Source organism: Thalassophryne amazonica, unplaced genomic scaffold (assembly GCF_902500255.1).
Source record: "Thalassophryne amazonica unplaced genomic scaffold, fThaAma1.1, whole genome shotgun sequence".
In the NCBI taxonomy this organism is placed as follows: domain Eukaryota; kingdom Metazoa; phylum Chordata; class Actinopteri; order Batrachoidiformes; family Batrachoididae; genus Thalassophryne; species Thalassophryne amazonica.
In genome coordinates, this window is record NW_022986511.1 from 1,519 (window position 1) to 29,278 (window position 27,760).

General features: G+C 43.7%; 1 protein-coding gene across 1 annotated transcript; it reads right to left on the reverse strand.

Annotated features, from left to right (window-relative positions):
• Window positions 1-2,364: 2,364 nt before the first annotated feature.
• Window positions 2,365-27,760, reverse strand: LOC117506261 (lethal(3)malignant brain tumor-like protein 1). The gene is made up of 5 exons (XM_034165759.1): window positions 25,659-27,760; window positions 25,422-25,567; window positions 9,884-9,960; window positions 2,764-2,846; window positions 2,365-2,605 (listed from the first exon to the last, which is right to left on the reverse strand). Exons 1-5 carry the CDS (start codon window positions 25,737-25,739, stop codon window positions 2,372-2,374), a joined length of 621 nt encoding a protein of 206 aa, XP_034021650.1. The 5' UTR covers window positions 25,740-27,760; the 3' UTR covers window positions 2,365-2,371.

Here is a 27,760-nt window from a genome sequence, read left to right on the forward strand (position 1 = left end):
CAATTAGAAATCATGAATAAACATGGTATGTCGGACTTCTGACCCCACCCTGGGAGTTTCACCCAGGGAATTCAACACTTTGAATAACTTCAACTCAAGACACACGGGTTCATTGCAAATGAGACAGAGGAGTGGGTTACCAAATACAAAAAAGGAATTTATTAATAAGATTTCTAATTAAAAGACAAATTTATGAATAGTAATTTAAAACACCACTGTTCGTACCACATCCACATGAGGGCGCCCTTGCATCACGCAGCCCAGCAGCACACACAGAGCTGTCAGAGTTTTCCAATTGTCCACACTGAGCGTATAAAGCGCCGCAGCAAATAGGGCACATCCACCGGTCTCACAGGACGAACTCTTTCAGCAGAGCACCAGAGCAAAGCAGCAGGGCCTCCTTCCACAGCTTGGTCCAAAATCCGAACCGTCCGTCACAGCAATCAGCTGTAACTCAATACCACCCCAGAGCGTCAAGAGCACCACAAACTCAGCAGCGCACCACCAACAACAGCCCACACAGAGGTCTCTGTCTTCACGGGAGCGTGGAAATGAACACGCCCAGACACCTGCAGTCACTCTCCAGAAAGAGAGAAGAGCACACACTACCTTCTTTCATAAGAAACACTCCCCTGCCCCAATTAACTGCACTCAATCCACCAGCTGCACATCATTAAGGTCATCCATCTGCTACCATGCAAAGTGAAAGTCAAACATCAACAACATCCAGAAACACTGCCGCCTTCTCTGGACCCGAACTCATTTGAAATGGACATACACAAAGTGGAAAAGTGTGCTGTGGTCTGATGAGTCCACATTCAAATTGTTTTTGGAATCATGGACGTCGTGTCCTCTGGACAAAAGAGGAAAAAGACCATCCAGATTGTTACCAGCACAAAGTTCAAAAGCCAGCATCTGTGATGGTATGGGGGTGTGTTAGTGCCCATGGCATGGACAACTTACACATCTGTGATGGTATGGGGGTGTGTTAGTGCCCATGGCATGGACAACTTACACATCTGTGATGGTATGGGGGTGTGTTAGTGCCCATGGCATGGACATCTTACACATCTGTGATGGCACCATCAATGCTGAAAGGTCCATCCAGGTTTTGGATCAACACATGCTGCCATCCAAGCAACGTCTTTTTCAGGGACGTCCCTGCTTATTTCAGCAAGACAATGCCAAGCCACATTCTGCACGTGTTACAACAGCGTGGCTTCATAGTAAAAGAGTGCAGGTACTAGACTGGCCTGCCCTGCAGTCCAGACCTGTCGCCCATTGAAAATGTGTGGGACATTATGAAGCGCAAAATACGACAACAGAGACCCCGGACTGTTGAACAACTGAAGTCGTACATCAAGCAAGAATGGGAAAGAATTCCACCTACAAAGCTTCAACAATTAGTGTCCTCAGTTCCCAAACGCTTATTGAGTGTTGTTAGAAGGAAAGGTGATGTAACACAGTGGGAAACATACCACTGTCCCAGCTTTTTAGAAACATGTTGCAGGCATCCATTTCAAAATGAGCAAATATTTGCACAAAAACAATAAAGTTGATCAGTATATATATATTATATATATGGTTGGTTGGCTGGTGGTGGTTACTTTAGAGCGGTGGGCAGGACCAGTTTTGTGCCATGCAGGACCGAGGCAGAGCCTGGTGTGGTGGATGTGGTGACCTGGGCTGCCATGTATCATCAGTGCATTCCTGTCTTCATAAGAGAAACCACTTCATCCTCATTAATACGCAAATGTATGCACTGAACCCCACCAAAATCCAATTAGCTCACCCGCTGGCCAGAGTGCAGCTGAGTTGTAAAGGTGCATGCATGACTTTGATCCACACACTGGCACCCACTCTGCTGTGCAGGAGAGTAAACTCATTTCAAACTGTTGTAAACTGTGTGCGGCTTTGTGCATGTGCGCAAAGAAAATTTGAAATGTTCAACATCTCCATCACACATTAATTAAGTGAACATCAAGTGACTGATTGCGTCAGTGCACCGCATCACAGCACAGCTCATCTGATGGATTATAACAAGATGTTAAATCTGTCATGAATGGCTTTTACAGCAGTCACAAGAAGGAAAGAACATGCAACTGTTTTACCAAGTTATTACAATATACACATGACAACTACCTTTTTAGATGGTTCCAAATGCGTTCTCCACCTCATTAACCACGCGAGAGAGAGAGAGAGAGAGAGAAATAAAAACAGGCAGCTGGAACAGCCCTCTGTGTTTTTAACAGCCAACTCGGAGAGTAAATGATTAATCCGCTATGAAATAATTATTTTATATATGCAGCATCCGGAGCACAACATGTGGCATCCAGTGGAAAAGTTGTCAGGGCACCTTAAGTCTGAGTTGTTAGCTAGTTATTGTTCCACGCACAGACGATGTTACACACCACAAGAAGTACTCATGGACAGGAGGCGGAGTCAACAACAGCAAATTCAAAGATGGTACTGATGGTTTTGGGGACAAACGTACCTTCACTCTGTAGTCTTCAATGTCTGTTACTGTGGCAGCACGGACCAGCATGGGATTCCTCTTGTCCACCGCTTCCAGTTTCTGGTTGACCTGAAAACCATGAGGAGCTCTCTGATTGGACAGAAGAACAGAGACACCTGTCAGTCAGCAGCAGACAGCTGTCAATCATTCCTCTTGTGCAACCTCATCTACCTCCTGCTTTCCTTCTCTACCTACTTAGTTGTATGTGATCGACAGAGTTTAAATTAAGAGGTCAGAGGTCATCGTACCAGCTTGAAGGATGAACTGGGAGCAGTGACAGAACCAGTTTCCTGCAGATACTCCGCCCACACAAAGTTCTCTGGGTGATAACCTGATGCAGAAGGACGAAAATCAGAGCTTGTGAGTGCGTGTGTGTGTATTGTGGTGCACATGCAAAACGCTGTTCAAACACAAATTCACCAAGTCAGATCGCCACCTGTGGTTACAATGTGGTGTCCAGCTCTATATGTTAAAACCTGTTTCACATGTGTATGCGAATTCTCTGCATTATACATGTTAATAAGCCAGGACACATTCATCCCTGCCCACACGGCTGCAGCTGCCCCAGTCCGCGCCATCTACACATCTGCACCACCCCTGGAGGAGGCAGCCCTCATGGCGACAGCACCTATCTCACCCCGGCAGTGCTCTCAATATGGCATTTGCTTCTACCACGCTACATTTGGGGCCAAAGCCAGGCACTGCCACTCACGCTGCACCTTCAAGAGCCAGGAAAACGCCAGGGCCGGTGTCGCAGACCGAACAGTCCCCCCCTAAAAATCGGTCCGCCCTGCCTTCACTGTGCATGTGTCATTTGGTCATTCACCATGCCAGCATCCCATGGGCATTGCCCCTTCACATGGTGCCCAAGCCAACAGCGGATGGAGGCCTTACAGCAATAACTGGCAACTTAATGGCACCACGGCACCGGACTACTACCTGGTGCCCACATCTAGGACTTTTCTGCACACCTGGGGGGCACGATCATCTTATTGAAGGTGGACCTTGTCCGCAGATACTACCAAGTGCCAGTCCACGCACGGGACATCCCCAAAATGCAAGTGATCACCCCTTTTGGACTGTTCAAGTTTCTGAAAATGCCGTTCAGCAAAAAAAATAAATAAATACCGCCTAGTCCTTCCAGTGCTTCATGGACTCCGTGATGCAAAACCTACCATTCCTGTTTGTCTACCTGATTGACATCCTTGTGTCCAGCTCCTCCCAAAAGGAACACTTGTCTCACCTGTGGATACTTTTTGAACACCTCAACCTGCATGGACTGATCATCAACCCTGGTAAGTGCCAGTTTGGGTTGGCCGTCATAAATTTTTTGGGACACGGAGTGACCAAGGCTGTGCCACTCCAATCTAAGGTGGAAGCAGTTCTGACCGTCCCACAACCGACCACAGTATGAGCCCTGCAGGAGATCCTGGGAATGATAAATTTCATCACCGCTTCATTCCCAAAGCTGGCGCAAGTATGCGCCCCCTATATGAGGCCCTAAAAGGGAAACATACAATGGACTGGTCAGCAGAGAGGGAAGCAGCATTCTCAGACGCCAAGGCCACCTTGGCTTCTGCAATGATGCTGGCTAGTCCATCACCAAATGCCCCCACAACCATCAGCATGGATGCATTGGATTATGCTGTGGGCAAGGTGCATGAACAGTGGGTAAATGGGGCCTGGCAGCCGCTCGCTTTCTTCAGTAGGCAGTTACACCCCAGTGAGGGCAAATACAGTACATATAACCGGGAGCTGCTGGCCCTTCATCTCACCATTCGACACTTCCACACATTGCTGGAGACCAGGCGGTTTCCTGCTTTCATCGACCACAAACCCAATGACTTTTGCCAAGTGCTGGAACCCCGGTCTGCCCGCCAGCAATGGCAGCTCGTCTACACCTTGGAGTTCACCACAAGCATACAGCACATCGTTGGCAGGACGAACTTTGCCGTGGGCTGCCTCTCTCAAGCCTTAGCAGCCACCGTACACCTCAACCTGAACTACACCCTAATGGAGATGATCAGACCGCCGACCCAGAAGTGCAGTCACTCAGGTCTGTGGCCACCGGATTACTGCTGACAGACATCACCTTTGGTGAGAGTGGTACCAGGCTGCTCTGCCAGATCTTCATGGGACAATCATGGCCCATTGTCCCCGCCACATGGAAGCGGCGCATCTTTGATGCTATGCTCAGCACTTCTCACCCTGGGAGGATGCCATCACAAAGACTCACAGCAGCCAAGATCATCTGGCATGAGCAAAAGAAGGAGGTTAGAGCTGGGCAGACTCTTGTGGCAGCTGTCAGCACTCTAAGATCCACGGCAACATGAAAGCCCCCCTGGCTCTTTTTCAGGTACCGGAGAGGAGGTTTGATCATGTTAATGTGGATCTCCTTAGCCACCGACCCCACTCTCTGGGTTTCATCATGGAGGACAGGACCACCTGGTGGCTGGAGGCCACGTCAAATTCTGACCCTCTGTTGTGTTTGTAACCAGCTGGCCTGGTCCTTTTATGTTTAATGTTGGGACCCCCGTGGTGTGAGTTGCTGGGCTGAGCCTTAAGGCCCCTTGACACTTGCACAACTTTGATGCACAAACTTACATGCCCTGTATCGCGAGGGGGGGCGTTGGTGCATGCAACTGCGCAAACAGAATTTGGAGATGTTCAAAAATCTTTCACACAAAAATGTCGTGCAACGTTGCACGATCTACTTTCCAACATTGCGTGCAGCCCATAAAGTCGAGTAAAGAAGAAGCGAACAGTGTGAGTTATTGTGGCAGTGCACCGCATCAAAGCGCAGCTCGTCTGAACGATTATAATGAGATGTTAAATCTGTCACAAACATACTTTTACAGCTGCACACAAGAAGGAAAGAACATGTAACTGTTGACAAATAATTACCTTTTTTAGATGGCTCCAAATGCTTTTTCCAGCTCGCTCAGCACACACGAAAACAGCTCCAACTGGAGCGCTCCTCTGTGATTCAGGAAGTGATTAGAGCCATTTTCAGCAGACAACTCGCACAGAAAATGATTAATCCACTACAAAATAATTATTTTATATAAGCATTGTCCAGCACACAGCGCGTGGCAGCCAGTGGAACAAAGCACGGCATCCAGCTGGGAACACAGGAAGTGGGATTGTAACGCCGACGTGCGTGCAAATGCACAGATCAAAGTTGTGCAAGTGTCTGGGGGCCTTCATACAGGCATGAGAGAGGCAAAAAATAGAAAAATGCTTAAGACCCTGGTTGGGGGGTCTGGGGTTTAGCAATTTAATGCTCCCCAGAACCATTTTCTCCAGTGAATTTGCAAGGAGAGTTAGGGAGGTTGGAGGCAGCTGTTTATCCAAATCTTTACAAGCTGGACAAAATGTATCTTCATATGTCAGCAACTTCTGTGCCGTGTGAGAGGCTCTTCTCCAAAACTGGAGAGGTAGTAAGAAGAAGAACCGACTCAAACCAAACACCGCTGAAATGATCTTGTGTTTAAATAAAAACCTTTGAAGCCCAAAGATGCCCTTCATTTTGTACAACTATTTTCATAAGTAATTTAGAAGATCTTCACTTAGCCTGGAAAAAGAGTCTGTTGCTCTATAAAAAAGCCCTCCGTAAAGCTAGGACATCTTACTACTCATCACTAATTGAAGAAAATAAGAACAACCCCAGGTTTCTTTTCAACACTGTAGCCAGGCTGACAAAGAGTCAGAGCTCTATTGAGCCGAGTATTCATTCCTAGTAATGACTTCATGACTTTCTTTGTTAAAAAAATTTTAACTATTAGAGAAAAAATTACTCATAACCATCCCAAAGACATATCGTTATCCTTGGCTTCTTTCAGTAATGCTGGTATTTGGTTAGACTCTTTCTCCTCCGATTGTTCTGTCTGAGTTATTTTCATTAGTTACTTCCTCCAAACCATCAACATGTCTATTAGACCCCATTCCTACCAGGCTGCTCAAGGAAGCCCTACCATTAATTAATGCTTTGATCTTAAATATGATCAATCTATCTTTATTAGTTGGCTATGTACCACAGGCTTTTAATGTGGCAGTAATTAAACCATTACTTAAAAAGCCATCACTTGACCCAGCTATCTTAGCTAATTATAGGCCAATCTCCAACCTTCCTTTTCTCTCAAAATTCTTGAAAGGGTCCTTACTCTGGATGGCATTACCCTGACCTCTAGTAATACTGTGAGAAATCTTGGAGTCATTTTTGATCAGGATATGTCCTTCAATGTGCATATTAAACAAATATGTAGGACTGCGTTTTTGCATTTACGCAATATCTCTAAAATTAGAAAGGTCTTGTCTCAGAGTGATGCTGAAAAACTAATTCATGCATTTATTTCCTCTAGGCTGGACTATTGTAATTCATTATTATCAGGTTGTCCTAAAAGTTCCCTGAAAAGCCTTCAGTTAATTCAAAATGCTGCAGCTAGAGTACTGACGGGGACTAGAAGGAGAGAGCATATCTCACCCATATTGGCTTCTCTTCATTGGCTTCCTGTTAATTCCAGAATAGAATTTAAAATTCTTCTTCTTACTTATAAGGTTTTGAATAATCAGGTCCCATCTTATCTTAGGGACCTCATAGTACCATATCACCCCAATAGAGCGCTTCGCTCTCAGACTGCAGGCTTACTTGTAGTTCCTAGGGTTTGTAAGAGTAGAATGGGAGGCAGAGCTTCAGCTTTCAGGCTCCTCTCCTGTGGAACCAGCTCCCAATTCAGATCAGGGAGACAGACACCCTCTCTACTTTTAAGATTAGGCTTAAAACTTTCCTTTTTGCTAAAGCTTATAGTTAGGGCTGGATCAGGTGACCCTGAACCATCCCTTAGTTATGCTGCTATAGACTTAGACTGCTGGGGGGTTCCCATGATGCACTGAGTGTTCTTTCTCTTTTGCTCTGTATGCACCACTCTGCATTTAATCATTAGTGATCGATCTCTGCTCCCCTCCACAGCATGTCTTTTTCCTGGTTCTCTCCCTCAGCCCCAACCAGTCCCAGCAGAAGACTGCCCCTCCCTGAGCCTGGTTCTGCTGGAGGTTTCTTCCTGTTAAAAGGGAGTTTTTTCCTTCCCACTGTTGCCAAGTGCTTGCTCACAGGGGGTCGTTTTGACCGTTGGGGTTTTACATAATTATTGTATGGCTTTTGCCTTACAATATAAAGCGCCTTGGGGCAAACTGTTTGTTGTGATTTGGCGCTATATAAATAAAATTGATTTGATTTGATAAGTCTAGTTGTACAAGCATTTATCAATTTATATCTCTATTACAGGCAGTATTTTATAATGGCACAATCACATTATAACACAAGTATATTATTAATGTCTAAGTGAAAATATAGTAAGAAGCTTCAAGATACACATAGAACATTTATTATTTAACATACATCACAGTGCCATTACAGTGCCAGGGCAGCACGGTGACTTTTTGGTTAGCACTGTTGCTTCACAGCAAGCAGGTCATGGGTTCGATTCCCACCTGTGGCCTTTCTGTGTGGAGTTTGCATATTCTCCACATGTTCACGTGGGTTTCCTCCCACATTTAAAGACAAGCAGTTTAGAAACTTTACAACCCTGGCAAAAATGATGGAATCACCAGCCTCGGAGGATGTTCATTCAGTTGTTTAATTTTGTAGAAAAAGCAGATCACAGACATGACACAAAACTAAAGTCATTTCAAATGGCAACTTTCTGGCTTTAAGAAACACTATAAAGCCAGAAGTTGCCATTTGAAATGACTTTAGTTTTGTGTCATGTCTGTGATCTGCTTTTTTCTACTAAATTAAACAACTGAATGAACATCCTCCGAGGCTGGTGATTCCATCATTATTGCCAGGGGTTGTATAATCGTACGGGTCTCCCTTGCAAAAGAGGTCTTGATCTCAATGGGATTAACCTGGTTAAATAAAGATTAAATTAAATGACATCTTGCTATGTTAAAGATTGGTCAGCAGATGTGGCCACATTTCATTGTATCAAATGCTTTGAAAGACTGAACTTTCTACTTTTATTTTCATTGCTTTATATTGATTCAGTGGTTCAAAACGCTTCAGTTTGTCAGTCACTAGTAATTCCCAAATAAAATACATCAGCGACCAGTAATTATTACATCATATGCATGGACAGACTTAAAATCATGAATACTTTGATGTTGTGTTGCTGAGCAGGACATTAAATAATGTGCAGCATGTCCTTTAAACTAACTTGCTGATGAAAGAAGCGGAGTAACCCTATGGTACCTGATGCCTGTTTTTCTGTTAATGTTCCTGCCATCCAAATCACCAGTGTCGCCCCTTTCTGCAGATTTTGACTCATTTTGTTTGGCTGGGGTTCAGCGCCACCACAAAGCAAGTTTGTGTCCCTAAGGTGAATAAGAAGTCTGCAGGTCACAGAGCTTTCTCTTATCGTGCCCCTGTTCTGTGGAATGATCTCCCTGCATCAATAAAACAGTCAGATTCTGTGGAGACTTTCAAGTCTTCGTATGGCTAGCATACTGGTATAGTATGTTACTATGCTTTTTACCTCTTTTAATTCATTTTATTAGTAATTGGAGCGTGCCGCGGCCTCAACTTTACCTAAATTCTGGGTCTTTTAGTGAAGCTTAGGGCTAGTGGCCGGCGATCACCTTAGTATTTCTTCTGTTTTTTTTCTCTCTGTTTTAAGGTGCAGCTCCATCCAGAGATGGGTGTGGTATTTGTGCTGGAGACCCTCCTGTCCTGTGCACCAACAGCATTTCCTGTATATTCGTTCTGTGAATTGTTCTGTAATTTGTGTCTGTATCATGGCCAAAGCAGAGGGTCACCCCTTTGAGTCTGGTCTGCTTGAGGTTCTTCCTCAGAGGGAGTTTTTCCATACCACTGTTGCTCTGGCTGGTTAGTAAGGTTAGACCTTACTGTGTGAAGCACCTTGAGGCAACTCTGTTGTGATTTGGTGCTATATAAATGAAATAAATTGAAATTGAAAAGTTCGTTTAGATTGTTTATTTATTTTTTTTTTTTTAAGGGACTGCTCAAATGAAATTGCCTCTTGTGGGATTAATAAAGTTGTTGATGATTATGATAGTTTGGCAGCTTTACAGCAATTTGCACCTGTTTACGGTAGTACTGTAGAAGCATACATCTAATGTGTGCCTTGAATACAGACTGATTCATATCAGAAAACACGCAAACCACAGGCAGAAATTCAAAAATGGGTAAATACTCCATAATGTGTCATTTTTCACATGCCTGCTTATAAAAGTCTGTGTGTATGTGGAAAGTTTCAGTGAGCTTCTCAGCAAATAAAGTGAGACGCTGTGCGCTGTTGAAAGGTAGAAAATCAATTTCTACAGCATGTGTGTGTGTGTGTGTGCATATACCCTTGGGAGAGGTCAAAGGTTTCCCCTGTTCTTCACACCACCCCACAGGATGAATGCAAGGACTACTGTCATCACACCTGATCAAGAGAGACAGAGAGAGGGAGAGAGACAAAAACAACCAAAACCAGGACAAATGCTTTGACAATGAAAGTAAAAATCTCAGAAAGAAGTTAACACTAGGACTCCCAGAACTCTAACACTACTGGAAGTGCCAAGGCCGTCAATTTGACGGGAAGCATTCTTACTCTTTTACGACCTTGAAAAAATGTGTCATCACCACCTGAAGGGACAACTCGTGTCTTTTTATCCGGGGGAGGCTCACTCACCGACTCGCTGTCACTGGAGCTAACGACGGACCAAGAGTTGTCCGAATCCCCTCATCTAAATTTTGTAGCATTTCCAATGCTTCTTTTACAGAAAATCGTCATCTAGATGCCATTTAGAATGAATTGCTAGCTGTCTCTTTCTCAAACAGCGCATCAGAGCGGTGGTTGCTAGGCGATGCTCGCGTCCACACTCAGCCGCAGGAAAAAAATACAATGCAAATAATAGGGCCATCAAAAAGAAATACTTATGTCTTCTTTTTCCTTTTTTATAATAGAGACACGAACAAACAGGACAAAGGTTTAGACAAAATCAGGATGTCAGGAAGAGGATGGTTTGAATGAACCAGAGTTATGACAGGTCAACTTTCAAAACCCTCAAATTGTTCTAGTTCTAATGTTAAGAAACATATCAAACCAAAAACACAGAGATCCAGACAACTTCACTACAGGCAAACATTTAAAACAGGATAAGAAAAAAAACATGTTAGAAACCCGCTACACACTGCTTAAGAGTCCATAAAAAGAATGAATTCTGGGAAAATTGGAACAAACAAAATAACCAAAAACATGAAGATGTGCCCGTACAAACTGGAGCTGTGTGGTTAACCACTTCACCAAGACATTTGGTCCAACAGAGGAAAACAAAGAGAACAAACTACAAAGCTGAGAGTCAGACACCAAAGATGACCAGAACCCACTAGATGACTCGATGACCCTAAAAGGGACAAAATCACAGGACAAAATCAAACTCACTTACACCAAGAAGGTCTGTGGTGTCGACAACATTCTAAATGAAACAATCAAATCCACAGATCCCAAATTCCAACTGGCCACATTAAAGCTCTTTAACGTTGTCCTGAGCTCTGGGATCTTCACCAATATTTGGACCCAAGGACTGATAACAAACTTGAGCCTAATGACGACTGTGGAGTCTGTGTCAACAGCTTCTTCTGCCTGATCATCAACCACAGACTCCTACACGTCCTGACTGAAAACACGCCCTGAACAAATCCCAAATGACCATCCAACACACCAGATTTTACCCCCTCAGCACCCTGATTGACAACCACAGAAACAAAAACAAAGAAACTGTTCTCCTGTTTGTAGATTTCAAAGCAGCATTCAGTTCAGTTTGGCCCAAGAGTCTGCTGTCCAAACTGTTGGACAGTGGGGTTGGAACAAAAAACATATGACATTATAAAGTCAATGTACACAAACAACAAGTGGCAACAAACAGACGTCTTTGTCCAAAGCAGGGGGTCAGACAGGGACATAGTTTGAGTCCATCCCTCTCCAACATCTACAGTAGTGTTCAGAATAATAGTAATGCTATGTGACTAAAAAGATTAATCCAGGTTTTGAGTATATTTCTTATTGTTACATGGGAAACAAGGTACCAGTAGATTCAGTAGATTCTCACAAATCCAACAAGACCAAGCATTCATGATATTCACACTCTTAAGGCTATGAAATTTGACTATTAGTAAAAAAGAAAAAGTAGAAAAGGGGGTGTTCACAATAATAGTAGCATCTGCTGTTGACGCTAAAAACTCAAAACTATTATGTTCAAACTGCTTTTTTAACAATCCTGTGAATCACTAAACTAGTATTTAGTTGTATAACCACAGTTTTCCATGATTTCTTCACATTTGTGAGGCATTAATTTTGTTGGTTTGGAACCAAGATTTTGCTGGTTTACTAGTGTGCTTGGGGTCATTGTCTTGTTGAAACACCCATTTCAGGGGCATGTCCTCTTCAGCATAAGGCAACATGACCTCTTCAAGTATTTTGACATATCCAAACTGATCCATGATACCTGGTATGCGATATATAGGCCCAACACCATAGTAGGAGAAACATGCCCATATCATGATGCTTGCACCACCATGCTTCACTGTCTTCACTGTGAACTGTGGCTTGAATTCAGAGTTTGGGGGTCGTCTCACAAACTGTCTGCGGCCCTTGGACCCAAAAAGAACAATTTTACTCTCATCAGTCCACAAAATATTCCTCCATTTCTCTTTAGGCCAGTTGATGTGTTCTTTGGCAAATTGTAACCTCTTCTGCACGTCTTTTATTTAACAGAGGGACTTTGCGGGGGATTCTTGCAAATAAATTAGCTTCACACAGGCGTCTTCTAACTGTCACAGCACTTACAGGTAACTCCAGACTGTCTTGATCATCCTGGAGCTGATCAGTGGGTGAGCCTTTGTCATTCTGGTTGTTCTTCTATCCATTTTGATGGTTGTTTTTCCAATTTTCTTCCACGCGCCTCTGGTTTTTTGTCCATTTTAAAGCATTGGAGATCATTGTAGATGAACAGCCTATAATTTTTTGCACCTGCGTATAAGTTTTCCCCTCTCCAATCAACTTTTTAATCAAACTACGCTGTTCTTCTGAACAATATCTTGAACGTCCCATTTTCCTCAGGCTTTCAAAGAGAAAAGCATGTTCAACAGGTGCTGGCTTCATCCTTAAATAGGGGACACCTGATTCACACCTGTTTGTTCCACAAAACTGACAAACTCACTGACTGAATGCCACACTACTATTATTGTGAACACCCCCTTTTCTACTTTTTTTTTACTAATAGCCCAATTTCATAGCCTTAAGAGTGTGCATATCATGAATGCTTGGTCTTGTTGGATTTGTGAGAATCTACTGAATCTACTGGTACCTTGTTTCCCATGTAACAATAAGAAATATACTCAAAACCTGGATTAATCTTTTTAGTCACATAGAACTACTATTATTCTGAACACTACTGTACATCAATGAATTGTCCAAATCATCGGAACAGTCGGCAGCATCCGGCCGTCACTATAGTGGACACCAAAGGCCTGTTTTTGGCAGATGACCTGGTGTTGCTGTCTCCAACCAAAGAAGGACAACAAGAACTTGACCTTTGACACAATTTCTCTCAAACCTGCGCCTTGTATTATGTTACTTTTTCTGTGTTTGATCACATTGTGGTCCCACTTAGCTTTGAATACCCAAACATTCTGTTCAAAATATTCAGTTAATCCACGCAGACCCTGTTTGTCTTAAAATTTTTATCTAGTCCCATGAGAGCGTGACAGCCACACGACATCTCATCACATAACAAAACAAACAAATTATTTTTTTTTTCATCAATCTCTTTATTGAATTTTGAACAAAAGATTATAACACACAAGTTCAATCAATCAATCAACTTTTTTCTTGTATAGCGCCAAATCACAACAAACAGTTGCCCCAAGGCGCTCCACATTGCAAGGCAAGGCCATACAATAATTATGAAACACAGTCTACGTCTAAAGCAACATAACCAAGGGATGGTCCAGGGTCACCCGATCCAGCCCTAACTATAAGCCTTAGCGAAAAGGAAAGTTTTAAGCCTAATCTTAAAAGTAGAGAGGGTATCTGTCTCCCTGATCTGAATTGGGAGCTGGTTCCACAGGAGAGGAGCCTGAAAGCTGAAGGCTCTGCCTCCCTTCTACTCTTACAAACCCTAGGAACTACAAGTAAGCCCGCAGTCTGAGAGCGAAGCGCTCTATTGGGGTGATATGGTACTACGAGGTCCCTAAGATAAGATGGGACCTGATTATTCAAAACCTTATAAGTAAGAAGAAGAATTTTAAATTCTATTCTAGCATTAACAGGAAGCCAATGAAGGGAGGCCAACACGGGTGAGATATGCTCTCTCCTGCTAGTCCCCGTCAGTACTCTAGCTGCAGCATTCTGACCAACTGAAGGCTTTTTAGGGAACTTTTAGGACAACCTGATAATAATGAATTACAATAGTCCAGCCTAGAGGAAACAAATGCATGAATTAGTTTTTCAGCATCACTCTGAGACAAGACCTTTCTGATTTTAGAGATATTGGCGTAATGCAAAAAGGCAGTCCTACATATTTGTTTAATATGCGCTTTGAATGACATATCCTGATCAAAAATAACTCCAAGATTTCTCACAGTATTACTAGAGATCAGGGAAATGCCATCCAGAGTAACGATCTGGTTAGACACCATGCTTCTAAGATTTGTGGGGCCAAGTACAATAACTTCAGTTTTATCTGAGTTTAAAAGCAGGAAATTAGAGGTCATCCATGTCTTTATGTCTGTAAGACAATCCTGCAGTTTAGCTAATGGTGCGTATCCTCTGGCTTCATGATAGATAAAGCTGGGTATCATCTGCGTAACAATGAAAATTTAAGCAATACCGTCTAATAATACTGCCCAAGGGAAGCATGTATAAAGTGAATAAAATTGGTCCTAGCACAGAACCTTGTGGAACTCCATAATTAACTTTAGTCTGTGAAGAAGATTCCCATTTACAGGAACAAACTGTAATCTATTAGACAAATATGATTCAAACCACCGCAGCGCAATGCCTTTAATACCTATGACATGCTCTAATCTCTGTAATAAAATTTTATGGTCAACAGTATCAAAAGCAGCACTGAGGTCCAACAGAACAAGCACAGAGATAAGTCCACTGTCCAAAGCCATAAGAAGATCATTTGTAACCTTCACTATGCTGTTTCTGTACTATGATGAATTCTAAAACCTGACTGAAACTCTTCAATAGACCATATCCTCTGCAGGTGATCAGTTAGCTGTTTTACAACTACCCTCTCAAGAATCTTTGAGAGAAAAGGAAGGTTGGAGATTGGCCTATAATTAGCTAAGATAGCTGGGGTCAAGTGATGGCTTTTTAAGTAATGGTTTAATTACTGCCACCTTAAAGGCCTGTGGTACATAACCAACTAACAAAGATAGATTGATCATATTTAAGATTGAAGCATTAAGTATGGTAGGACTTCCTTGAGCAGCCTGGCAGGAATGGGGTCTAATAAGCATGTTGATGGTTTGGATGAAGTAACTAATGAAAATAACTCAGACAGAACAATCGGAGAGAAAGAGTCTAACCAAATACCAGCATCACTGAAAGCAGCCAAAGATAACGATATGTCTTTGGGATGGTTATGAGTCATTTTTTCTCTAATAGTTAAAATTTTATTAGCAAAGAAAGTCATGAAGTCATTACTAGTTAAAGTTAAAGGAATACTCGGCTCAATAGAACTCTGACTCTTTGTCAGCCTGGCTACAGTGCTGAAAAGAAACCTGGGGTTGTTCTTATTTTCTTCAATTAGTGATGAGTAGTAAGGATGTCCTAGCTTTACGAAGGGCTTTTTATAGAGCAACAGACTCTTTTTCCAGGCTAAGTGAAGATCTTCTAAATTAGTGAGACGCCATTTCCTCTCCAACGTACGGGTTATCTGCTTTAAGCTGCGAGTTTGTGAGTTATATCACGGAGTCAGGCACTTCTGATTTAAGGCTTCTCTTTTTCAGAGGAGCTACAGCATCCAAAGTTGTCCTCAATGAGGATGTAAAACTACTGACGAGATAATCTATCTCACTCACAGAGTTTAGGTAGCTACTCTGCAACTGTGGTTGGTATTATGGCATTGGAGAACATAACAAAGAAGGAATCATATCCTTAAACCTAGTTACAGCGCTTTCAGAAAGACGTCTACTGTAATGAACTTATTCCCCACTGCTGGGTAGTCCATTAAAGTAAATGTAATTGTTATTAAGAAATGATCAGACAGAAGGGGGTTTTGAGGGAATACTGTTAGTCTTCAATTTCCATACCATAAGTCAGAACAAGATCTAAGGTATGGTTAAAGTGGGTGGGTGGACTCATTTACATTTGAGGCAAAGCCAATCGAGTCTAATAATAGATTAAATGCAGTGTGAGGCTGTCATTCTCAGCATCTGTGTGGATGTTAAAATCGCCCACTATAATATCTTATCTGAGCTAAGCACTAAGTCAGACAAAAGGTCTGAAAATTCACAGAGAAAACTCACAGTAACGACCAGGTGGACGATAGATAATAACAAATAAACTGGTTTTTGGGACTTCCAATTTGGATGGACAAGACTAAGAGTCAAGCTTTCAAATGATTAAAGCTCTGTCTGGGTTTTTGATTAATTAATAAGCTGGAATGGAAGATTGCTGCTAATCCTCCCGCCTCGGCCCGAGCTACGAGCGTTCTGACAGTTAGTGTGACTCGGGGGTGTTGACTCATTTAAACTAACATATTCATCCTGCTGTAACCAGGTTTCTGTAAGGCAGAATAAATCAATATGTTGATCAATTATTATATCATTTACCAACAGGGACTTAGACTAGAGAGACCTAATGTTTAATAGACCACATTAACTGTTTTAGTCTGTGGTGCAGTTGAAGGTGCTATATTATTTTTTCCTTTTTGAATTTTTATGCTTAAATAGATTTTTACTGGTTATTGGTGGTCTGGGAGCAGGCACCGTCTCTATGGGGAATGGGGTAATGAGGGATTGCAGGGGGAGAGAAGCGGCAGAGAGGTGTGTAAGACTACAACTCTGCTTCCTGGTCCCAAACCCTGGATAGTCACAGTTTGGAGGGTTTAATAAAATTGGCCAGATTTCTAGAAATGAGAGCTGCTCCATCCAAAGTGGGATGGATGCCGTCTCTCCTAACAAGACCAGGTTTTCCCCAGAAGCTTTGCCAATTATCTATGAAGCCCACCTCATTTTTTGGACACCACTCAGACAGACAGCAATTCAAGGAGAACATGCGGCTAAACATGTCACTCCTGGTCCGATTGGGGAGGGGCCCAGAGAAAACTACAGAGTCCGACATTGTTTTTGCAAAGTTACACACCGATTCAATGTTAATTTTAGTGACCTCCGATTGGCGTAACCGGGTGTCATTACTGCCGACGTGAATTACAATCTTACCAAATTTACGCTTAGCCTATCCAGCAGTTTCAAAATTTCCTTCAATGTCGCCTGCTCTGGCCCCTGGAAGACATTTGACTATGGTTGCTGGTGTCGCTAACTTCACATTTCTCAAAACAGAGTCGCCAATAACCAGAGTTTGTTCCTCGGCGGGTGTGTCGCCGAGTGGGGAAAAACGGTTTAGAGATGTGAACGGGTTGGCGGTGTACACGGGGCTTCTGTTTAGGACTACGCTTCCTCCTCACAGTCACCCAGTCGGCCTGCTTTCCCGGCTGCTCGGGATCTGCTGGAGGGGAACTAATGGCGGCTAAGCTACCTTGGTCCACACTTACTACAGGGGCCTGGCTAGCTGTAGGATTTTCCACAGTGCGGAGCCGAGTCTCCAATCGCCCAGCCTGGCCTCCAAAGCTACGACAAGGCTACACTTATTACAAGTACCGTTACTGCTAAAGGAGGCAAACATCAAACATCTTAGAAAGCCTGGTCTTATCAAGTAAGTCCGATTGTAAAATTTTACACTGGATCAATCCATGTTTGGCACAGATAGAGGAGTGGTGTACCCTGTCCAGAAACACTCTCCCACATATTCTCAGTAAATGCAGACCCCAAATCTTCCTCCCAAAGTGCTTTAATTGACAACAAAGAGACCAATCGAAGTTGAGTGAATCTGACCGTAAATGAATGAGATCATACCCTTCCAAGCCAGAGCGGTTTTAAGAAAATATCAAGGGGTGTGTCAGAGGACATAGAAGGAAACTGAGGGAACCTATGAGAAACAAACTGAGGATCTGCAAGTACCTAAAAAAGGGAGAATTTTTTGGACAACTGTTCAAACAAAGCGAAAGTATTATCAATGTAGAGATCCCTGAATAATTTAACACCCTTATTGGACCAGAGCACAAATGCACGATCAATTAAAGATGGGGGAAAGGAGTGATTAGCAGTTATGGGTGCCAACGTGGAATACGAGGTCTGTCAATAAAGTATAGGTCCTTTTAATTTTTTTCAAAAACTATATGGATTCATTCATATGTTTTTACGTCAGACATGCTTGAACCCTCGTGCGCATGCTTGAGTTTTTCCATGCCTGTCTGTGACGTCATTCGCCTGTGAGCACTCCTTGTGGGAGGAGTCGTCCAGCCCCTCGTCGGAATTCCTTTGTCTGAGAAGTTGCTGAGAGACTGGCGCTTTGTTTGATCAAAATTTTTTTCTAAACCTGTGAGACACATCGAAGTGGACACGGTTCGAAAAATTAAGCTGGTTTTCGGTGAAAATTTTAACGGCTGATGAGAGATTTTGAGGTGATACTGTCGCTTTAAGGACTTCCCACGGTGCGAGACGTTGCGCAGCGCTCTCAGGCACCGTCGTCAGCCTGTTTCAAGCTGAAAACCTCCACATTTCAGGCTCTATTGATCCAGGACGTCGTGAGAGAACAGAGAAGGTTCAGAAGAAGTCAGTTTCAACATTTTATCCGGATATTCCACTGTTAAAGGAGATTTTTTTTTAATGAAAGACGTGCGGACGGGGTCCGCGCGTCGGGACGCAGCCGGTGTGGTGCGGCGGCCACGGAAAAACACCTCCGTGTTGATAACCATTTGTAAAATCAGGCGGCTTTTGATGGATTTCAGTGGAGTGAGTATATGAGAAATTGTTTAACAGCTGGACATGTTCCAACTTGTCCTTAAGGCTTCCAACGGAGGTGTTTTTCCTGTGGTGGAGCGTCGCGGCGGCTGCGAGCCGACGCTGCAATCCGCCGCATGTCTTTCATTGAAAAAATCTCCTTTAACAGTGGAATATCCGGATAAAATGCTGAAACCGACTTCTTCTGAAACTTCTCTGTTCTCTCACGACGTCCTGGATCAATAGAGCCTGAAATGTGGAGGTTTTCAGCTTGAAACAGGCTGACGACGGCTCCTGGGAGCGCTGTGTGACATCCCGTTCCGTGGGAAGTCCTTAAAGCGACAGTATCACCTCAAAATCTCTCATCAGCCGTTAAAATTTTCACCGAAAACCAGCTTAATTTTTCGAACCGTGTCCACTTCGATGTGTCTCACAGGTTTAGAAAAAATTTTGATCAAACAAAGCGCCAGTCTCTCAGCAACTTCTCAGACAAAGGAATTCCGACGAGGGGCTGGACGACTCCTCCCACAAGGAGTGCTCACAGGCGAATGACGTCACCGACAGGCGTGGAAAAACTCATGCATGCGCACGAGGGTTCAAGCATGTCTGACGTAAAAACATATGAATGAAATCCATATAGTTTTTGAAAAAAATAAAAAGGACCTATACTTTATTGACAGACCTCGTATGTTTGAAAACCAAAACAACGCCTGAACTGATTCCAAATTTTCACAGTCGTCCTAATAATGACATTTTTGGTATAACTTGTAATAGGGGATTTAACCGGGGAATGGACCAGAGCTGAAAGTGACACTGACTTACTGGAAGATTGTTCCATAACCAACCAGACTGATAACTGTGAACCCGAATGTAGCCAATAATGAATTATTTTGAGGTGAACAGCCCAGTAATAAAATTTAAAGTTGGGTAAGGCCATACCTCCCAGCTTCTTCGGCCTTTGCAAATATTGTGTGCGTAATCTTGGTCGTTTCTTGTTCCAAATAAAATCAGAGATAGTAGTATCTAACTTGCGAAAGAAGATTTGCGAAAAGAAAATTGGTATACATTGAAACAAATACAAAAACCTGGGAAGGACATTCATCTTGATAATATTAATTCGGGCAGCTAGAGACAAGTTTAGCACTGACCAAAGACTAAAGCTGTTTTGTACGTGAGACAGAAGAGCAGTGAAATTAGCGTGAAAAAGATCCTTGAATTTAGCAGTAACCTGAATCCCAAGATATTTTAACTCGTGCGGAGCAACCTTAGATGGTAAAGTGTGAAGTGAGTATTCATGAGCTGCCTTATTAAGAGGGAAGCAGCTCACTCTTAGGGGGAGGTGATGGTCTAGTGCAGACCTGGGCAAACTGCGGCCCGGGGGCCACATGCGGCCCTTGCATGTCTCTGTCCGGCCCTCATGAGGTCTGTAATTATTATTACATATATTAAAAATGTCAAGCTTGTGTGTTGCAAATCATTAGAGAGGTTTATTTAGGTATATTTACATATTATTACAATAAGAAAAAATTACCTATAAAAGCTATTAAATAGGTAATTTTTTTGTAAAATTTGTAATGGGAGACAGCTGAGTTATCGATGGTGTGGCCCTCAGACATAATTCAGGTTCCCTATGTGGCCCCTTGTAAAAATTAATTGCCCACCCCTGGTCTAGTGGTTAAGGTGTTGGGCTTGAGAGCAGAAGATCCTGGGTTCAAATCCCCGCCTGACTGGAAAATCACTAAGGGCCCTTGGGCAAGGTCTTTAATCCCCTATTGCTCCTATTCCTCCCCTATTCGGTGGGTAGTGAGCGCCTTGTATGGCAACACCCTGACATCGGGGTGAATGTGCTTTGAGCATCTGATGCAGATGGAAAAGCGTTATATAAATGCAGTCCATTTACCATTTAATCCTTACCCAAATCAACCTATAACCAGAATAGGGATCCAAATGATGTAGAACAGAAAGTGCAGCTGTGATTGACACGGAGAAGTCAGTAATAAATAAAGAAGGTCATCTGCATATAGAGACACTTTCTGTCTCGCCCACACTGACAATGCCTTTAATGTGTAGGTCCCACGAAGCGCAATAGAAAGAGGCTCATTGCCACGGTGAATAAAAGAGGAAGTAGGAGGACTGATTATTATTTGTCCTAACTGAAGCTGAAGGAGAGGAGTAGAAAAGCTTCACCCAAGAAATAAAATTTTCCTTAGAACCAAATTTCCCCAAAGTATAAAATAAATATGACCACTCAATACGGTCAAAGGCCTCTCCGCGTCTAAAGAAATAACTGCTTGAGGTAAGGCTGTTGTGGGAGATTAGAACAGTATTAAAGAGCCTTCTCAAATTAAAAAAGAGTGCCTATTTTGACAAACCCCATTTGATCAGGTGAGATGATACTTGAAGAACAGTTTCTAAGCGAAGAGCAAGCATTTTAGACAAAATTTAAAATCCACATTTAATAAACTAATCGTTCTGTAAGACAGCAACTAAGCGGGTCCTTGTCCTTTTCAAGATAAGAATAGATGATATAGAAATAGATAATAGATAATAGAAATAGATGATTAAGTGGTGGGGGGAAGTTTACCAGTCAGAAAAGATTTATTAAACATAGCAATCAGAACCGGGCTAGCGTGTCTTGAAAACACCTATAAAACTCTACGGGAAAGCACTCTGGCCCTGACATTTGCCAGACTGCATCGCCTTAAGAGCACCCGAACGTTCTGGAGCAGTTACTGAGGTTTCCAATTGATCCACCATATCCAAGTTGACATGAGGGATTTCTAAATGAGAAAAGAAGTGATCAAAATCTTGCTTTCCAGCATTTATCTCTGATGTATATAATGAAGCATAATAGCTCTAAATTCATCATTTATTTTTCTGGGTCTATTGGTGGTGCCTAGAGATGTGGCAATCTCAGGAATCTGATGAGAGGATATGGTCTGCCGTAGTTGATGTGCCAACATTCTGCCTGCTTTATCCCCCTGATCAAAGTACGCACTACTAGTCTTAAGTAACAACTCAACCGCACGATCCGCAGCCATGTATTAAATTCTGACTGAGCCGTAAGATGTTCTTTGTATAAATCCGGAGTTGGAGAAGCAGCATATACAGAATCTAATTGGGCAATGTGATTAGTTAAGGTAACCAATCTCTCCCTCTTCACCCTTCTATCGTGACTTACGTAAGAGATAATTTGACCTCATTATGTAAGCTTTCAGCGTCTCCCATAGAACCGACGCAGAGACATCAGGGTCCTGGTGGTACTCAAAAACACGTCAATTTGGCTGGAGACCCTATCTACAAATTTTTCATCTGATAGTAACGTGTATTTAGAACGCCAGGGGCCGCGCGATCGAACCAGACCTTTAAACCTAATGTTAAGTACAACGGGAGAATGGTCTGAAATAACCATTGGTTCATAAGAGCAAGAGTTAGGAGTGAGACATGGAAGAAATCTATTGTCTAATAAGAAGTAATCAATCCGAGTAAATGTGCGGTGCACAGAAGAAGGAAAATGCCTTGCCTGTAGAATTAAAGAATCGCCAAGGATCTGACATTGAAAATTCTCCATAAAGTCTTTAACAACTTTAGCTGATTTTGAAGAAACTGCCGCATTACTAGAGGAACGGTCAAGATCTGGGTTCAACCACATTTAAAATCCCCACCTAAGATGAGTAAGTGGGAGGACATGTCTGGAAGGGCAGAAAAAGTTCTTAAAAAACTCAGCATCATCCCAATTTGGGGCATACACATTAACTAAAATCAATTGGGTGCCGTATAAACTGCCAGTAACTATCAGATATCTACCATTATAGTCGGAAACCACTTCAGAACAAACAAAAGGAATTTATTTATGAAGTAAGATGGCAATGCCCCTGGACTTACTATAAAATGATGAGTAATATGTCTGACCAATCCACCTACTTTTAATTTGAGAATGAGGGGTAGATGCAGAATTCTATAAATCCATCCTCCACGTCCAACAGAAAACACCGAACAACACACACAGAGCAGGATTAGGACGATACCCACTAAATATTAAAGTTCAAAAGAGAGCCATTAAATTTGATGAGCACCTTAAAAACAGTGACCCCAGTATGCTGGATAACAAAGTCCTGATCCACAGAGAGACTGTAGAGAGACGCCCCCTCAGCCTTCTGGTTCTGGAACTCTCTACACAAACACAAACCCTGTTAGACTAAACCAAATTATAAGAAAATTAAAAGAAAACTATGTGACGCATTGGAAAAAAAAACAACCAAAACCCCGTTTGTCCCTAAACAGACAGAACTCAGTGGCAGAATACCTGAGCACTGTGACCAACCCAAAGCTCAGGAAATCCTTGACCACGTACAGACTCGGTGAGCACAGCCTGGCCATGGAGAAAGGCCGCCACAGACAGACCTGGCTCCCCAGAGAAGACAGACTGTTACAGACCCACTGCTCACAACACCAGGTGGAGAGCGAGCTGCACTTCCTGACCACCTGCCCGCTGCACCAAAGAGACACGAACAGAGACACAGATCACAAACACCCAAACAGACTCTGAGAGCAACATCGACAAACTTCACTATCTGCTGGCTGAAGGACAACAAACACAGCAGCAAGGTTTGAGACACGAAAAGAAGGAACAACGGACACAAACCACCGTAAACCCAAAACAGGACATTAAACTGATACGTCACTTTATCTACGTATCATATAACACAGTTTATAGGACAGAATATTTTTACACAGAAAACACAATTTTTACTGTTATTTCAATCCCACATCTGTTTACACATTTATTTACTGTAGAATATTAACTGTATGTACATCTACTTATTTTTTGTTCTATGTAACACTTGCTTTGACAATGTACGAGGTCTGTCCAAAAAGTATCGGACCTTTTTATTTTTTGCAAAAACCATATGGAGTTCCTCCGCACGTCTGTCTCAATGTGCCAAAAAAGTGCTGAGACGGAGAGAGAGAGAGACAGAGAGAGAGAGAAAGAGAGAGGGAGAGAGAGAGACAGAGACAGAGAGAGAGAGAGAGACAGAGAGAGAGAGAGAGAGAGACAGAGAGAGAGAGAGAGAGAAACAGAGAGAGACAGAGGAGAGAGAGAGACAGAGAGAGACAGAGAGAGAGACAGAGAGAGAGAGAGAGAAACAGAGACAGAGAGAGAGAGAGACAGAGAGAGAGAGAGAGACAGAGAGAGAGAGAGAGAAACAGAGACAGAGAGAGAGAGAGAGAGACAGAGAGAGAGAGACAGAAAGAGAGAGAGACAGAGAGAGAGACAGAGAGAGAGAGAGAGACAGAGAGAGAGACAGAGAGAGAGAGAGACAGAGAGAGAGAGAGAGACAGAGAGAGAGACAGAGAGAGAGAGAGACAGAGAGAGACAGAGAGAGAGAGACAGAGAGACAGAAAGAGATAGACAGAAAGAGAGAGAGAGATACAGATAGAGAGAGACAGAGAGAGATAAAGTGATAGAAAGAGAGAGAGACAGAGAGATAAAGTGATAGAGAGACAGAGAGAGATAAAGTGATAGAGAGACACAGAGAGAGACAAAGAGAGAGACAGAGAGAGAGAGAGAGATACAGAGAGACACAGAGAGAGACAAAGAGAGAGACAGAGAGAGAGAGAGAGATACAGAGAGAGAGACAGAGAGAGAGGGCAGAGAGATACAGAGAGAGAGAGAGATAGAGAGAGATACAGAGACAGAGAGAGAAGGAGAGAGACACAGAGATGAGCAGAGAGATATAGAAATAGAGAGAGAGAGAGAACAGAGCGAGAGAGAGACAGAGAGAGAGACAGAGACAGAGAGAGACAGAGAGAGAGAGAGACAGAGAGAAGACAGAGAGAGAGACAGAGAGAGAGATGGAGACAGAGAGAGAGACAGAGAGAGAGATGGAGACAGAAAGAGAGAGAGACAGAAAGAGAGAGAGACAGAGACAGACAGAGAGAGAGAGAGAGAGAGAGAGAGAGAGAGAGAGACAGAGAGAGAGAGAGAGACAGAGAGAGACAAAAGAGAGATAGAGAGAGAGAGACAGACAGAGAGAGAGAGACAGAGAGAGACAAAAGAGAGATAGAGAAAGAGAGACAGACAGAGAGAGAGAGACAGAGAGAGACAAAAGAGAGATAGAGAGAGAGAGACAGACAGAGAGAGAGAGACAGAGAGAGAGAGACAGAGAGAGAGACAGAGAGAGAGAGACAGAGAGAGACAGAGAGAGAGAGAGACAGAGAGAGAGAGACAGAGAGAGAGAGACAGAGAGATATGAGTGGAAGATTGTGGAAACAGCATGGTGACTGTGAACAGGATTTACACTCTGGCCGGGTTCAGGATTTAGGGTTCAGGTTTGGGTTTTAGGGTTATCGATCAGGCTTCATTTCAGGCTTTGGGTTTTCGGGTTCGACCGGACATGATTTTGCGCGGTTCTTCTCGGCAGCCCGTGTTGATTTTGTAAGTGTTTGGTTCTGCTGATGGAACTGCTCTCTGGGACCTCCTGAGAACTTGTGGGACTCCAACAGCTTCAATTTTCTGTCTGGAAACACATCAACCTTCTCAGCTGTTCAGCACTAATGACACACTTTCCTTGTAGCCAGTTTGACACTGTCACATCACATCTGACCCACAACTCACACACACACACCCACACAATCACCATCCACTGCCATCCAACTGTGATGACGGGTCTTCAGACCGCAGCACAAACTGTTCGGGGTGAGGGAGAACTTTCTGACAGGGTGGCATTTGCCTTTAGGTCTTCATCATGGCGGCTCAATCATGAGGACATCTGAAGCTGAAAATGGGGTGGGAAAGGAGGCGGAGCTTAGCGTCTGTCTCACCAGTAGTCATATGTGTCATCCCAGTTGTCAAAGTGGACCAGGAAACGCTCCTCAATGACATCAGTGACAGAGGCAACACAAACGAGGCTCGGGTTCTTCCTGTCCACTGCTTCCAGCTTCATCCCCATGGCGAACGCGCAGCCAGCCTGAGGAGGAAATCATGTGACCACAGAGATCAGTTCTTACATTCTGACACACTCTGAGGTGGTCTGATGAGGAGGAGTTCCAGTTACTGACTGTGCTGGACGTCCTGAACAGTGACCATGGCGCTGCCTGAGAGCCGGCGGACTGAAGGTACTGCTGCCAATCAAAATGCATCTCACCTGAGGACAGACACACAGGATTTGACCTTCACAACAAAAGCCTTTCTCGAAGCTGGCTCATTTCAAACATTAGCAGTTTCAGAGAAAAAGTGGAAAAATACTGAGTGTTTGTTGAGGTTTTACTTCAAACATCAAAGCATGATAAAGGAAAAAAGGTTTAAAGCTCTGTATGAAGACTAAGAATGGTTCAGAATGACCCCATAAATAAATGAGGAAGAGGAAACATGACCAAGACTAAATCAGGTCAGCAGAGGCCAGTTCTGGGGGTGTGGAACGTCACCTCGCTGTGGGAAAGGAGCCGGAGCTTGTGCAAGAGGTGGACAGCTACCTGGTAGGTCTCACCTTCATGCACAGCCTCGACCCCAGAACCACTCTCCCTGATAGGGGTTGGACCTTAGTCTTATCTGGAGTTGTCCAGGGTGTGGGGTGTTGGGCGTGTGTAGGGATATTCACAAGTCCCCGGATGAGCGCCGCTACGCTGGAGTTTACCCCAGTAGATGAGAGGGTCGCCTCCCCTTGCCTTTGCGGGGGATCTGACTGTTATTTGTGCGTATGCACCAAACAGCTGTTTGGAGTATTTGGCCTTCTCTCATCAGGCTCAGGGTCTGGTTCTCAGCAGGAAACCCATGGATTACCTACTACAGGTAAGGAATACGGTCTTGCCCCAAGTGAAGGGGTTCAAGTACCTCAGGGTCTTGTTCAGGAGTGAGGGGACCCCCTCCTGTGGTTCCTATGCTGCTGTGTGTGAACTTCATATGGCAGCTGCATCCACTTCAGCAACTTTGGCTGACCTCATTGCAGATCTACTCAAATTGCCTTTTTCAAGGCGTTCTTTCACAGATAAAAAAGGAAACCATTAAAAATGGGCAACCCACACCAAACCTGGAGTCACTAACACAGGCCAATAAGAACCTTGTAACACATTTTAAAGACTGTAACTTTGAGCACTTCGCGTGGCTTTGAGCACCCAGAGCTGTGGTTCCACAGCTCGGCGGGCACTAGTTTCCCGACCCCTGAGTGGCAGAAGATGGTTTGTTCAATGAAGAGGCCGACAAAAAGGATCGACTGCGGGCCACCACCCGAACTCCATCACACTCCCTGGCAAAGTGACCTGGTTTCTGGCAGCGCCTACAAATTATAGACCCCTGGGGAACTGATTGACGAAACTGCCCAGAATCCTGCAAATGGGAAATACTCTGAGTCAGCCGATTCAACTGCTCCTGTTGCCGCTGGAGCATCTCCCTTACTTCCTGTACTTCTGAGGCCTGAAAAGAACCAGCCTCCACCTGGCCACTGCCCTGAACCCCGCACTGAGTGCCCACAACAGACTGGATGGAAAAATCACTACCCTTCGTACCTCCAGGTGAACCCTCTCATTCCCATCTAATTGCCTCACCCCTAACTTCCAACAAGGTAGGGGTAGGCTGCTGGCGCACAAACTGCTTCAACTCGTGCCGAAGTGACCCATCAAACACACACTCAACAAACTGATCACGTAACAAAACCTCTGCATTTGGGACACCATTAGGCGCGCACTACTTAACAGATGTCATCAGACTCATTAATGCCAATGAAAACCCTAAGAGTCTCTCCCTCACGCTGTCTGCGGGAGAAAAAGGCCTCTTGAAGTGCCAGATAAGATTCTGAATCCCCATACAGCTCCTGCAACACCTCAATGATCTTTAATGGGTCTGAACGCTCTTCACTGGAACGATGCTTTATTTCCTCACATGCTTCCCCCTCCAGATGATCAAAATAAAAAAATGCCTGGTCAGCTTCAGAGACATGACAGGCTCTCACACAAGCCTGCATCTCCTCCAGCCATTCAGCCAACCCCATACCTGTCTTACCATTAAACATGGGACATTTTCTATCTCGGGGTAAAAAAATAAACTTCTCCATTACTGGAGCATTACCACTAGAGGACACTTTAGATGAAGGCTCTATACTCGGGCCAGGCGCTGCCTCAGCCTGTTCCTGCTTCAACCTCTCATTGTCCATCCTAAGCTGAGTGAC

Excerpts from the sequence above, each read along its gene's own strand:
- LOC117506261 (XM_034165759.1), bottom strand. The coding sequence starts at position 25,739 with ATGCATTTTGATTGGCAGCAGTACCTTCAGTCCGCCGGCTCTCAGGCA. Across the intron at positions 9,961-25,421 it reads GATGACACATATGACTACTG|GTGTGATGACAGTAGTCCTT; the intron begins GTGAGACAGACG and ends TCTCTTGATCAG. Across the intron at positions 2,606-2,763 it reads CCAGTTCATCCTTCAAGCTG|AGAGCTCCTCATGGTTTTCA; the intron begins GTACGATGACCT and ends CTGTCCAATCAG.